General features: G+C 43.1%; 1 protein-coding gene across 5 annotated transcripts in view; it reads right to left on the bottom strand.

The window, feature by feature from the left end:
- Nucleotides 1-13,594, bottom strand: part of SH3KBP1 (SH3 domain containing kinase binding protein 1) — a 316,536-nt gene that overhangs the window by 190,537 nt on the left and 112,405 nt on the right. Inside the window, exon 1 of one of the 5 annotated variants that reach the window (XM_037512634.2) lies at nt 6,198-6,304. The exons of the other annotated variants lie outside the window; for them this stretch is intronic. Coding sequence (XP_037368531.1) covers nt 6,198-6,242 — 45 coding nt within the window. The 5' untranslated portion in view covers nt 6,243-6,304. Of the gene's footprint in view, nt 1-6,197; nt 6,305-13,594 lie in introns of those variants that run through there. 5 annotated transcript variants of the gene reach the window in all.

The raw sequence follows: 13,594 nt of genomic DNA, 5'->3' as shown, positions 1-13,594 counted from the left end.
CACAGAGACTGTGCTTTCCCAACATTTGGTTTCCTTCAAAAAAGGCTAGTCGGTCTCAAAAGTGACATTCTCTAAACTGCTCGGAAGACGTATCAAGTTTTCCAAAAGCAGTAACAGATTTCCAGGAGATCATCAGCTCTATCAATATTCTGTTTCTTTTAAATATATATGTATGTACACACATGTATGTTAGGAAGCTATGCTTATATATGTATATATTTAAATGTAGCCATATATACAAATATAGTATGTATGTATATAGAAAGCATTGCCTTCGAGAGAATTGATTGGACTAGGAGAGCAATAAATACCTTGTACCCATAAAAATATATAGAGAGAGATGTATATATTTAAAATAATCACCTTCATGCACTGAAGAGATAGCAGTTTCCTAACATACATGTGTATATATATACATATATATCATGATAATTTAAAATAAATATCTATGTAGGTGGACCACAGAATGTACTGAGTTCACTAGAGAGAATTGAAAAGGGATATATATATATGTGTGTGTGTGTGTGTGTGTGTGTGTGTGTGTAAATACATAAAGTATCTTAAGTAAATATGGTAAAATATGAAGAGCTGATAAAGCAGGATTGTGGGCACACTGCTATTTGTTATTCTGTTTCTGGTTTTTTTCTTCAATGCTTGAAACATTTCATAATTTCCCCTAGAAATTACATAGTGAAACCATGTTGATATCAACCAACCACAACTGTTTTCTTATGTTTACAAAATATGCTGCCACAAAAGTGCTCTGACATGTCATAAATATACCTGAGGTATTTTCAGCTCAAACAATGTTTTCTTTTTTTAAATGACAGGATACCTATCATCATGTTTCTGTGTAAATCTTCAACTGCATATTTGCAATATGACATAACTGCAGTATCTTCTCCCGAGAACCACTGATAACACAAGCCCAGGTAAGCAGCTCTTGACCTATAGGACAGGGATGAATGGCACAAAGAGCTCGGCAAGTGCTGGATACTAGACAAAGATGAGAATAATCACCTCCGTGCCCTGAAGAGATAACGTAGCTTCCTAACATAAAACACAATTACCTGAGTGACAGCTGGTGCCTTTATGTCTGCCCACGCCCTGCTAAACATCTAGATTTTACCATGTCCTAGATTTTACCATGGTTGGTATCGATACCAACCAGCTATTAGGACATGCTTTAGTGGGCACTTAACAAATATTTGTTTAATGAATGGTCGATTTAGCAGTTCTATGGGTTATACAGGGGAGGGAAAATGTCTTCAATGCAGTCCCAAATTATGACAATGTGAAGCTCCATATCAATTCCACAATGATACAACTGGTGTTCACTAGAGCACGAGCAACTTCTCACATCACAGCATGCACATCTGGCTTAGAGGGGCAGGAAGAAGATACAGTAAGAAAATATATGTAGTGCCTCAGTTAAAAAAAAAGGAATGATTAATTATTAGATTGAGAATATTAGACATTGAAAATCAATTCATTCATTTAAAAATTAAACCCTAAAAGCACTAGAAGAAAACATGAGAGAATGATTTTACAGTCTCAGAATGGGAGAGACAATATGAAACTCTGATACATAATCTAGAAGCCACAAAAGAAAGGGCTGATGAATTACAGAAAACTATAAACATGACAGAGAAGAGGAAGAGAAAGAAGAGGAAGAGGAGGAGGAGGAGGTGGAGGAGGAGGAGGGGGGTGGAGGAAGAGGAGGAATAATAGAGGAGAAGGGGAAGAAGGAAAAGGAAGGAAGGATGGATGAATCCATCAACAAAGACAAACGGTAAATTAGGGGAGTATTGCCTGTTAAATATATGACATGTATATATCATATATAGTTGTTCATATGCAATGCACAAAAAAAAGGAAGCATATGAAAAGATGTTTAACCACATTCATGAGAGAAATGCAAATTACACAGGGGTTAATTCAATAATCCCCAGGTAGTGCTCACTACGTCACTACACAAAACAATCCTGAATCTTTTTGGTTATTTTCTTACATCTAAAATTGTAGTATTTACAGCTACTGTACTATAATGTTTACATAAGTCTCTCTCTAGTCTGTTTTCACATTATGTAGTGCAGAGCTGGGTAAACCACAAAACTTTCCAGAATTTGACAGTCTAGATAAAGAGGAATGTACATAATTTTAAAATTACAATGAGAATTCATTATTTCTTGACACGAAGTACCATAAAATTTCTCAATGAGGGCCTCCCCTGGTGGCGCAGCGGTTGAGCGCTAGGCTGCGAAGCTGCCCGCAGCCTCTGCAGCGCCAGTTCAATCCCCGGGCACTGGTGAGGGTCCCACATGAACCAGCAGACCTCTCCTGTCTCACCCGCTGGTCCCCTCAGCAGCATATTTTGTCAGTCTGCCTGTTCTGTTCCCTGCTCTGTCTCTGGTGAATCCTTTCACCCTCCTGCAACTCTGGCCTGTACCCCGCTTCTTGCATAAAATAAATAAATCTTTAAAAAAAATTCTCAATGGACTTCTCTGATACCTAGGGAATTTACTAGTTCTACTGATATATTTTTTTATCTATCAGATTGGCAACAATCAAAAAATTGATAATTTTGGCAGTGGTGTGGAGAAATATACCTTCCATATTTTCAAGTCACGGTATAAATTGTTATGTAAATCAGCACAACCTCTCAGGAAAGCAACTTTCCAAAAGTTTATATGTCTCTACCGTTTGACTCAGTATTTCTACTTCTAAGCATTTAAACAATATACTTGCACACGTGCAAAACAGCGTATGAACAAGATTAATCGTTATGGCACTCCTTAGATTAGCAAGAGACCGAAAGAATATAAACATGGATCAATTTGGTTACATGAATAACAGTAAATCCATACTGTGCAATCCGTTCCAAGAATGAACCTGGCCTGTAAGTACCAGTAAGGATAATCACCAAGACATGTTGCTGGGTTTAAGAAAAAAAACAGTCTAGTGATATATACCAGCATTTGTGTGAATATGTGTGTATGTAATATAGACAAACTGATAGCTCAGGCTGCCAAGGAGGGGAACAAGGTAAGCAAGAGACAGAGGAAGCACATATTTTGTTCCTTTTCACTGGTACCATATGCCTGTGTTAGCTACACAAAATTTTATGTAACTTAAAAATTAATAATTGAAATGTGCTTATGACTTCCCAATCATTAGACTATTGACTGTTACTTATTCTGCAAACACCAGAGTTGACACTGTGCCCTAATATAGTTTGGTTTTATTTCCACTGCTAGCTTTGAAGATCCCACTACCAGTCACAATAACGGCAGTATTTATGATCGTATACAAAGCTTAACACAAGCTCTCAGCCCATACATTTCATCAAGAAGCGGAGGTAGGAAGTTAAGCTGTGGGGAAAATCGTGCCACACCCAATAAGCAATTTTTTTTTTCTAATTGTATGACCCAAAATTCAAAATTATGGAAATACAAGTATAATTAATAGCAGGACAACAAACCCAAAAACTGTATTAAATAGAGGCAACATTAATCCTATTTGTGATTTCGTGTAGGTAGAATACAGTTTACTTTGGTGTCCGGAACACAAGTAACAAGAGTTAAACAGTTTGGGATTAGTTAACTATATGCAAAAAGGTTAATCACACCAGCACAAGTTGAGCTCCCCAGGGGATAGGCACTTTCTCCATCAAAATCTCTTCTGGAAAACTTAAAAGTATCTGTTAGACCATCATACCTACACCATGCCACGGAGTACTTCAAACACAGGAGTTGCTGGATCATGTGCTAAGTAAACAGCTTGCTCTTAGAGGAAAAAAGAAGGGACACCCACGGTCCAATAGCTACTTCTGCCATCTTCTCAACAGCTTTGAGGATGGCTCCTGTGGCTCTGTTGGAATCCCTGTCCCTGCACTAACCCTTGTACTGAGTCCATTAAGTCTCTCAGCTACTCTGTGCGTACCTCAAGGGTAAGGAAGAGGCTCACTCATGTTTCACTCCCCAGACACTCAACAAATGTTGGCCAGCAGACACTCAATTAGCCATTGCCATTATCATTAGCTCTATCATTCTCTGAGCAGGCATTTGCATACCTACTGTATGCCAGACACAAATGAAAGCAGTACATGCATCTAACTTATGTTAAATTTTAGTCACAACTGTATCAAAGACTAATAATCTAATGGGAGAATGTAAATGCACTCAATATTTTAAATATAAAGAGAAACCAAATATATTCCTCATTTTCCTGGGTCTTCTGAAATATATGGAATTCACTTGCAATTATGAAGAGTATACCATGGACAAAGGGTTTACCCTTTGTTCGAAGGGTTTACCTGGGGTTTGATGCTCACAGCCACATGAAAAGGTAGGGAGCACTATTTATCTCTCTTTGACAGATGGAGGAAGTGAGCCCCAGAGGGGGCAAGCACACAGGCCATCAAGGGCCGGGTGAGGCCTGAAGCCCAGGCAGTCCCGCGGCCAAGCCCTGGTCCTGGCAGTCACACCACACTCACCTCACACAACGTCTACACTGCTAACGGTGACCTTCTCTTGCTCTGAAAGGCCCACTTCCATAAACTGCCACTAAGAGGAGAGACAAGAAAAATGAGCACAGAATAAACTTTGAGAAGTGACCAGTGTAAGGGCTGATGATTTGAAAGTCGCTCCCAAGTAAAGACATTCTTGAATTCCTACCAACTAAAAAGCACCTGTTTTCTGGTTGTTGAAAGAATGTTTATGTACATTTCCATCCAGGATAACTCGATTGTCAGGAATAAATTATCCCAAGCCCGTGACAAAACAATGCCATTTCATGCTCATTTCCTGATTAAAGCTTTTAGACAGCTGGGCATTTTCATTTCTCAGAGCTGTAGGGCGCTATGCAAATTTCCATGCAGCAACTCCAAGATCATTAATCTAAGGAAAGCATGTGCCAACAGAATACCAGATTTTTATTGTTTCAGCAAAGAAGAGGAGGGGTAGGTTAATCTAATTACCCTATGTGTGGTCACCTGACTGTGGTTAACAAAAAGATCAAATGCTAAACTGTACCATCAGCAGAAAACTGCTAAGTAATGAGGCATTTCATATCACAAGAGGAGGAGGGAGGGGGGTGGAATTCTTGCATTGCTTCAGATCAGATACTGTAGCAATAAAAATAATCATACTGAGCATATAGGACTGAGAGGCAGAGCATTTTAATCATCACCAGGCGCCAGGAGCACAGCTGTAAATCAGCTCTCACCTCAAACACGTCCATGCACGTCAAGAAGGCCAGGTGATACTTGTAGCAAAGGGTGGCTAACTAGAGCGCAAGTTGTCAGGCGCCAGACATAAGTGCGCACTCCTAACAAGACGCACCCTAGAGTCATGACCATGCACTGGCCACTGAGCATCCGGGTCGCTGCTGTCACTTCTCTCTCCAGCAAGGAGTCCTCGTGGCTCGGACACAGCTGAGGGGGGAACCTCGGCGCCTCGCTTTTGGTCATTGTAAAATGGGGGGATTTAAGTGATTTGGAAGATCAGTAAGATCTTGTGATGAAGACAGAGCCCCTGGATCCCGGAGTCCTGGGGCTCTAGCAGCAGGCGCGAGGCCCCGGCCAACACGGGCCAGGAGCAAAAGGGCAGCGAGGAGCAAGGGGGGCTCTTAGCAGGGGGTCTGGCAGAAGTCTCGAAAATGTATTTCCACGTGTTCTCTCTCAGAAAGTGGCTGTTCCAACAAGTCAAGCAAGTAACGCCGGAGAGAGAAGGCCCCGGGACCCCGACAGTCAGTGACGAGAGCAGGAAACGGGAACTTCCTGGTGGGCTTCGGGGTCACAGCTTCAAGAGCACCCCGTTCAGGCCGGAAGGCACCCGTATTTTTCCAGAAGGGAGAGAAAAGAAGACGGGGAGGAGGGAGAGGGAGATTGGGGCAGAAAGATGAAGAGGCATTTTATAGAGCCTTGTAGTTCACAGTAGGAGCACGTGTGGGTGTCTCAGGATAAGCAACTAACAAAAATGACCCTCTCGAGGGGAAACAATGTTACATAACAGCGGCCCTCATGGCTCCTGGTTCTCTGAAGGAGCCGGGCCCTCAGCTCGACGCCCGGCTCTCATGGCCAACCCAGCGCAGCCATGTCTGGGGTTTAGGGGAAAAAGAGAAAACCCCCCGCAGGTTTCCAGATTCGCGGTCAGGTTGGGCCCTGGCCAGAGGCACTCGGAGAGCGCAGAGCTCACCTGTCCAGCTCCGGCAGGGCGCGGTGCGGGCCAGGCTGGACACATTATCCGAGTTTGGGTTCCGAACCCGGAGCTGGTTTTGACACCGGACCAGGCCCCGGCACCCGCTGGAACCAAACAAGCTCAAGCCGGCGCCAGCGCCAATTAAGCCTCGGAAACAGCTGGTTTGGAAAACGGACCAATCAGATCGGAAGGGCGGAGCAGACGCAGAGCCCCAGGGGAGGCTGGGAGGCCGCTTGAGGGGAAGAGGCTTGACTCGGTTTGAGAAGGGGTCAGGCGCCCTGGGAGGATGGCTGGATTCGAGAACGTCTGGCTCAGCTTGGAAGAAGCTGTGGCGCGGCCTCGGCAGTGCCACCTGTGGCTGCTCCCCGCTTCCCAGGGTGCTGCCAGCTCCGGCCACCCTTCCGGGGACGCCATCCTGCACGCGCAGCTGCTGGTTCGGACGACTGGACACTGTGGGCACTATCTGGGGAAGGGCAGCTGGCCACGTGTGGCCTTACCAACTTGTTCCTTATCCCAGTCGCCTTTTGTAAATAAACCTCTGCACCCTAAAATTGAGCCGTGTCCTGCAATTGTGAGTACACGGGTGAGAACCCACAGTAAAACCCGATCACTTTCGGTTATATAAGGAAATTAAGTACAGCAGATTCTTGCTCCGATATTCAAGATCAACACTGCTACAGTAATGACAACATAGATTGAACCAAAGCCTGAGGTAGGAGCATATGGGGGGGGGTGCAGGGGGGTGGGGTAAGTGAACTAAAATCTTCAACTACTATAATAGGCAGCAGATAGTGGCTAGACTAGACAAACTAAGCAACACAGTAGTCAGCAGCACAGCAGCTAATATTAAAAGCAAGTTTGAATTGAAAAGTGATTATTTCCTGAAAGTAACACAAATACACGAGAAAGGACAAGGAGCTGCTGGATATCCATATGCCTTTTAGCACTACAGAAGTTATAAAACATTTATCATTTTGCTAAAAAATTAAATTTGAAAGGATACATATTCGTTCTTAAAAAAAAAAAAAAACCAGTAAAAGAATATCAAGCAAAAGGCAAAGGTGCACCCTCGCCCCAGTGAAATTCCTCCTTCCCTAGGAGCCATTAATGAGGGGTGTGTGTGTGTGTGTGTGTGTGTGTGTGTGCTTGTGTGCTTGTGTTTAACATAAATGGACTCACGCAATATGCAGTATTTTGCATCCTGCTTCCTTCCACTTAACTATGCATCCCGGACATCTATCGGAGCTGTGCCGAACCCAAGGGCAGGCGATGCGGTGCCAGAACGGCCGCACTAACTGCGCGGGAAAGGAGAGTCAGAACGTGCAGGTCTAGCCAATCAGAATCACGCAGACGGAAGGGTGAGACCTGAGAGCTGGGGGCGGGGTAGCTGGGGAGGAGCGAGAGGGCAGCATCAAGCGGAGAGACCTCCTTCGGGGACATGTGCTCATTGTCTGTCTTCACTGCCCCGGTGAAAAGGTGGCCTGCTGGGGTAGAATTTGATTCAAAAAGCAGGGACGCCATGAGCTGGCATCGCTGGCTCTTCTGGAAGGCTGATGGGGAGAGGGCTCGAGGCACAGCAAACCGTTTCTGAGATCCTGGAGTCTCGACCGCTTGGAGACCAATGGGATCCAGGGGGTGGAGACTGGTGCCTGACACACACCTCCTCTGCGCCTGTCTGAGGCCATCTCCCTTCTAAGTTTCCATATACTTTGCTGGCTAAATGGGGAACTTATTTTAAACTGGGGCTGGGGGTGAACAGTGTCCTCTTCCCTCCAGACTACAGTCCACATGAAACGATCCAGTCTTCCGCAATGACAAGCAAAACTACACGGAGCATCACTTTATGACTTTGCACATAGACACAAGTGTAACCAAGGGACAAATCCCCAAAGTGAACTTTCTGAATGCAACGCTTGGTGCATCCTGACTTTGAACAGAGTGAACATTGACCTCCAAACGCTTTGCCTCAATTACACTCCCATAAAAGGCATGAAAAGAGGCTGGTTTCCTCATATTGACTATCTTTAAATTTTTAATTTTTGCCAATCTGTAACAGAAAATGTTATTCAACTTCCATTTCTTTAGTTAGTAAAAGCCAGGCTGATCAGATTTTCATTTGCTTACCATCCACTTCCTTTCTTTCTCTGTGATCTGCTTGCTCGCGTCCTTTGTCAGTTCCCCTATAAGCACTTTGGCTTTCCCCCTTCCGTTTCTAAGAGCTCTCTGAACACTGAAGAGTTATCCCTTGGTCTTTCGTGTGTGTTGCAGATTTTTTCTCCTGTTCATCATTTGCCTATTTGTTCTCAATTCTATTTCTGTACAGAAGTTTCTCATTTGTATTTAGTAAAATCCATCCATCTTTTCCACAAAGTCTCCTTAGATTTGTGACATGATTGCAAAGGCCTCCTCCACTCAAAGACAACTTAAAAGGAAAAAACACTCATTTTTTCCCCAATAAATGTATGGCAAAGGTTAATACATATTATCGGAAGGCCTCACACTACTGCTCCCTCTCTCCCCCAGAACAAACATCCAGAAGCCCAATTTAGTAACTCATTCTGTGAATTATAGGTTTCCAAGGCTCATGTCGGAGGGGGAGGAAGTACTCTGCAGTAGGAAACTGACGCTGATAGCAGCTAAGGCAGGGATCACTTCTATGCTTAGAAGTGTCTGCTTTTATTTGACACTGAGTGATTAAAGATAAATAGTATTAATAAACAGATTACCGGACAGGCTGAACTATAAAATTGGCGGGTTCTTCTCAAAACAGCCTGTTCCTCCACCAAGAACAAGATCCAACTTCCTCCTGACTGACCCCTGGCTGGCATACTGTGAGCACGCCTGGCCCACCCTGTCACAGGACCCAGACAACAAAGACCCAGAGGCCTCCACAAGTGACACTGAAACCTCAAGGACATGACTCCTCATCCATGGTACAATGGCAGGGAAGGAAATATTTTCTAAAAAACTGTTTCCTAGATTTAACCCTATGGCTTCCAGGACAGAACAGCAGGGAAACAGAAGAAAAGTCAATAGCACATCACCCTTTTATCCTTCCACTGAAGCTACTATGTGCCTATTATGTGCCTGGCATTAATTATGTCATGGGGTAGGGTTCCAGATGGCCCCCGTTCTCCAGGACCTCACCACCTAGGAAGGCTGGAATCCTGGTGAAGTAGGCACACATACTAGCTCTTCATCAGACTACCAGTCACTGGGTGACCTCACACAAGGTCTCAAGCCCCCTGAGCTGAATAATCCTGTACTAGTTTCTTATCGTTACTTGAACAAGTTAACAACTTGGTGATTATAAACAACACACATTTATTCTCTTACAGTTCTGAGAGCCAGGAGTTCAGAAGCTGACTAGGCTAACATGGTGTTGGCAGGCTGAGTTTCCTCCAGATGCTGTAGGAGAGGTCTCCCTGCCTTTTCTAGCATCTAGACGTCACCTGCATTTCTTGACTTGTGGCTCCTTCCTCCATCTTCAAGACCAGCAACTTAGTATCATCAACGCACTCTCACAGACTTTCACGCTCTCTCTCTCCTTGGCTTCCACAGTCACTGACTCTGATCTTCTTGCTTCTTTATTCAAAAAAAATTTAATTGTGGTAAAATACACAACATAAAATTTACCAAGGTAATCATTTTAAGAGTACAATTCGGTCATATTAAGTACATTCATGTTGTGTGTAACCAATCTCCACAACTTTTTCACCTCACAAAACTGAAACTCTTGTACCCATGAAACAACACCCCACTCTGCCCGCTCTCCAGCTCAGGGCAGACACCATTCCACTTTGTCTCTAGTTTGACTTCTCTAGATATCACATATAAACAAAATTATAGTGTTTTTGTGCTGGCTTACTTCACTCAGCATAATGTCCTCAAAGTTCATTCATGTTGTAGCATGTGTCAGAATTTTTTTTTATTTTTTAAAGCTGAACAACAACCTATTACACGTATAGACCATATTTCGTTTATTCATTCATCCACTGATTGACATTTAGGTTGCTTCTACCTGTCAGCTATTGTGAATAATGCGGCTATGAACATGGGTATACAAATATCTCTTTGAGACTATGCTTTCAATTCCTTATGATGTATATACCCAGAAACAGAACTGCTGTATCCTACAGAAATTCTATTTTTCATTTTTGAGGAACCACCATACTGTTTTTCAAAGCAGCTGCACCATTTTACATTCCTACCAAGAGTACACAAGAGTTCCAATCTCTCCACAGCCTTGCCAACACTGGTTATTTTTTTTAAAAGATTTATTTATTTATACAAGCACTGGGTACAGTCAGAAGCGCGGGAGGGTGAGAGAATTGACCAGAGCCAGAGCAGGGAGCAGAGCAGGCAGAAGGACCGAAGTACACTGCTGAGGGGAGCAGCGGGAGGCAGGAGAGGTCTGCGCGCCATGTGGGACCCTCACCCGGCAGCCGGGGATCGAACCGGCGCTGCAGAGGCAGCTTCGCAACCCAGCGCTCAACCACTACACCACCCGGGAGGCCCTGGTTTGTTATTTTTAAATAGTAGCCGTTCTAATGGTGTGAGGTGGTATCTAATTGTGACTTGGATTTTCATTCCCCTAGTGATTAGTGATGTTAAGCATTTTTTTCATATGCTATTGGCCAACTGTCAATCTTCTTTGGAGAGAAGTCTGCTCTGATCCTTTGCCCATTTTGAATCAGGTTATTTGCTTTGTTGCATTATAGTTCCTTATTATTTTGGATGCTGACCCATTTCTGGACATGTGATTTGCAAATATTTTCTCCCATTCTCTGGTCTCTTCACTCTGTTGATTGTGTCCTTTAATGTACCAGAATTCTTAATTTTGATGTAGTCCAATTTACCTTTTTGATTTTGTTGCCCATATGCCTCCCTTTTATAAGAACCCTGGTGATTATAATTGGTCAGATCTTTAAGAGCTTTAACTTAATCACAGTTTCAAAGTCCCTTTTGACACATAAGGCATCACATTCAAAGGTTCTGGGAATTAGGATACGGCCATCCTTAGGGGGCCATTATTTAGCCTAACTCATCCTCAAAATGACAATTAACAGCAGCTTCTAGTCCAAGGGTTGTTATGACAACTAAATAAATTAATACAAACTGAGCTTGGAACAGTGCCTGGCCTGCAGCAAATAACAGTGATTATGATACCACAACACAAAGTGCTACAGGAGAGGGGCGAGTGTGACTGAGGGCACTACTGGTAAGAACAGAAGTAAGGCCAATGATTCTACCTGATGGAAAGAAATGCCTACCCCCAGAGGGATAACATACCAGTTTGGCCATAGGAAATGAGTAGGTTTTGGGTCTCTTTGGTGGCCTAGGGGTTAAGTCTCAGAGCTATCACCACAAGAGCCTGAGTTCCATGCCCAGCTAGGGAGCTACCCACATGGCGCAGCAGACCTCTCCTGTCTCACCCGCTGCTCCCCTCAGCAGTGTATTTCAGTAAATCTGCCTGCTCTGCTCCCCACTCTGTCTCTGGTGAATCCTCTCCCACCCCCCACCTCTGGCCTACACCCTAGTTCTTCTGTGCCCCCTCAAAAAAAGAAAAGTTTAAAATATAATTTTTTAAAAGTTAACTAAAGTATTTTTTTTTAAAGAAATGAGTAGGATTTGGAAGGTCTGAAAATAACAGTCCAGAACAGAAAATTCTGAACTTTCTTCCACATTCTGACATTGATATTAATAACTCAGAAGTCTTATTTTCCCCCCAGGAAGTCACATCTGCTTTCAGACAGTAGCTGCAAGGTGATTTTTTTCTTTATTTATAAAGAAACATTCCCAGCTGAATTTCTGAGTCTTTAATAAACAATTCACAAACTTATTCCCAAAAAACTATTTTTAGAATACAAAAGGGAATTTTTTAAAAAGGAGCAGCAGCAGTTCATATTTATAAAATTTGCCCTCAATGCTTAAAAATAGATCTAAAATTTGGTGTCAGCCCTGCCCCACCCTCACCCCTCAGCACTACAAAGGTACACACAGCAAGCTCTGAGACTCTGAATTTTCAAAAGTTAGCCAGCCTCTGCTTACCTTTTCTCCCTGCAAGGTTCACAGTGAATAGCAGGTGAACACATAATAAAGGAGAATAATCACTACTGATATTGTTCTCATTTCTCCTTCCACACACGCTGGGAAGCTGCAATAATTGACTGAGATGGAGAACAATTTCTCAACTTGCCCTTGTCAGCTCAAGCTAACCCTTCTCCCTGCCCCCACACCAAGAGTGGCTTAGCCTCAGTTCCCGCAGCGCTTCAGCATTTGTGACTTGGAGGTTAATTTGCTCTGAACCCAGAGCACACTGGGGAGCCTGACAAACGGGCGCTGTGGTTTTAGGTCACATATAGGAGATGTGTTGATAACAATGCATTGCACTGGTATCAATTTTCCAATCCACTGCAGTCAAGCACACACCATACCACACAGAAAACGCACATGCTGGCTGCAATTGAGATTTTTACCCAGCCACAAACACAGATGAAGAGAAGCTCAAGATTTATTACCCTCCTGAACTATGCTGTTGCTCTATATCCATTTTGGCCAGTCGGCTGCAATCATCCCAGCTCAACAATAAAAGGCACCTCCAAAAGGAAAGGCCATGGTGGTGACTCTGTTTTAAGGCTCTATGATATGCTGGAGGGAAGTATGCAGTACTATCTGGGGGTTAAGAAAATGAGTAACCTCAATTTCTAATTCACACCCCACATTGTGAGAGATTTGAATTCAATACTTGTTGTCCACCACTCCAACAACCATTCAGGATAAGGCTAAAATTCAACTAATGTAAGTGGCTTGGCCACACAGCCAAATGGTGTGCATCATGGGCATTCCTGGACACCAAATAACACCAGCTGGCAGCTAGCAGTCTGGAGCTTAGATAATATGGGCAAAGAACTCTCTTCTCCTTGAAGAACACTAAACACTGGTTTGTGATGTCTATGTTTGGAAGAAACAGAATACGCTGAGTTTTCAAAATGAAATAGATGTTCACAATAGGAAGATTAAAATGAAGTCCAAAATTTCCAAAACTGATTCTCAATTCTGCATTTGTTGAAGAGTAATCCTACAGTCTGATTTATGAGTCAACATCTGAATACAACATTAATTATTTCAGACATTTGCTACATCTACAAAAGCCTAGATGAGGCTTTTGGAAGCATTCAGGTTGAAAAGACAGAGAATTTGGCATCTTCTATTTTGTTTTCCTGCCTGCCCAAATTCATCAAATATTTTGTAATTAGTAAGATCCACATAGTTTCCTCTTTTAAAATTGAGAAATCGTGTTAGGCAGCAAGAGGCTCTCAACTATACTTTATAAGATCATATTGAACAATATGACTTTAATGCTGCATTATAATTTATTTTTATTGTAAATA

This window comes from Talpa occidentalis, unplaced genomic scaffold (genome assembly GCF_014898055.3).
Source record: "Talpa occidentalis isolate TD23 unplaced genomic scaffold, MPIMG_talOcc4v2.1 talOcc4.15, whole genome shotgun sequence".
NCBI lineage: Eukaryota > Metazoa > Chordata > Mammalia > Eulipotyphla > Talpidae > Talpa > Talpa occidentalis.
Note: the sequence above shows the minus strand (reverse complement) of the source record. Positions and strands in the feature narration are given on the sequence as shown.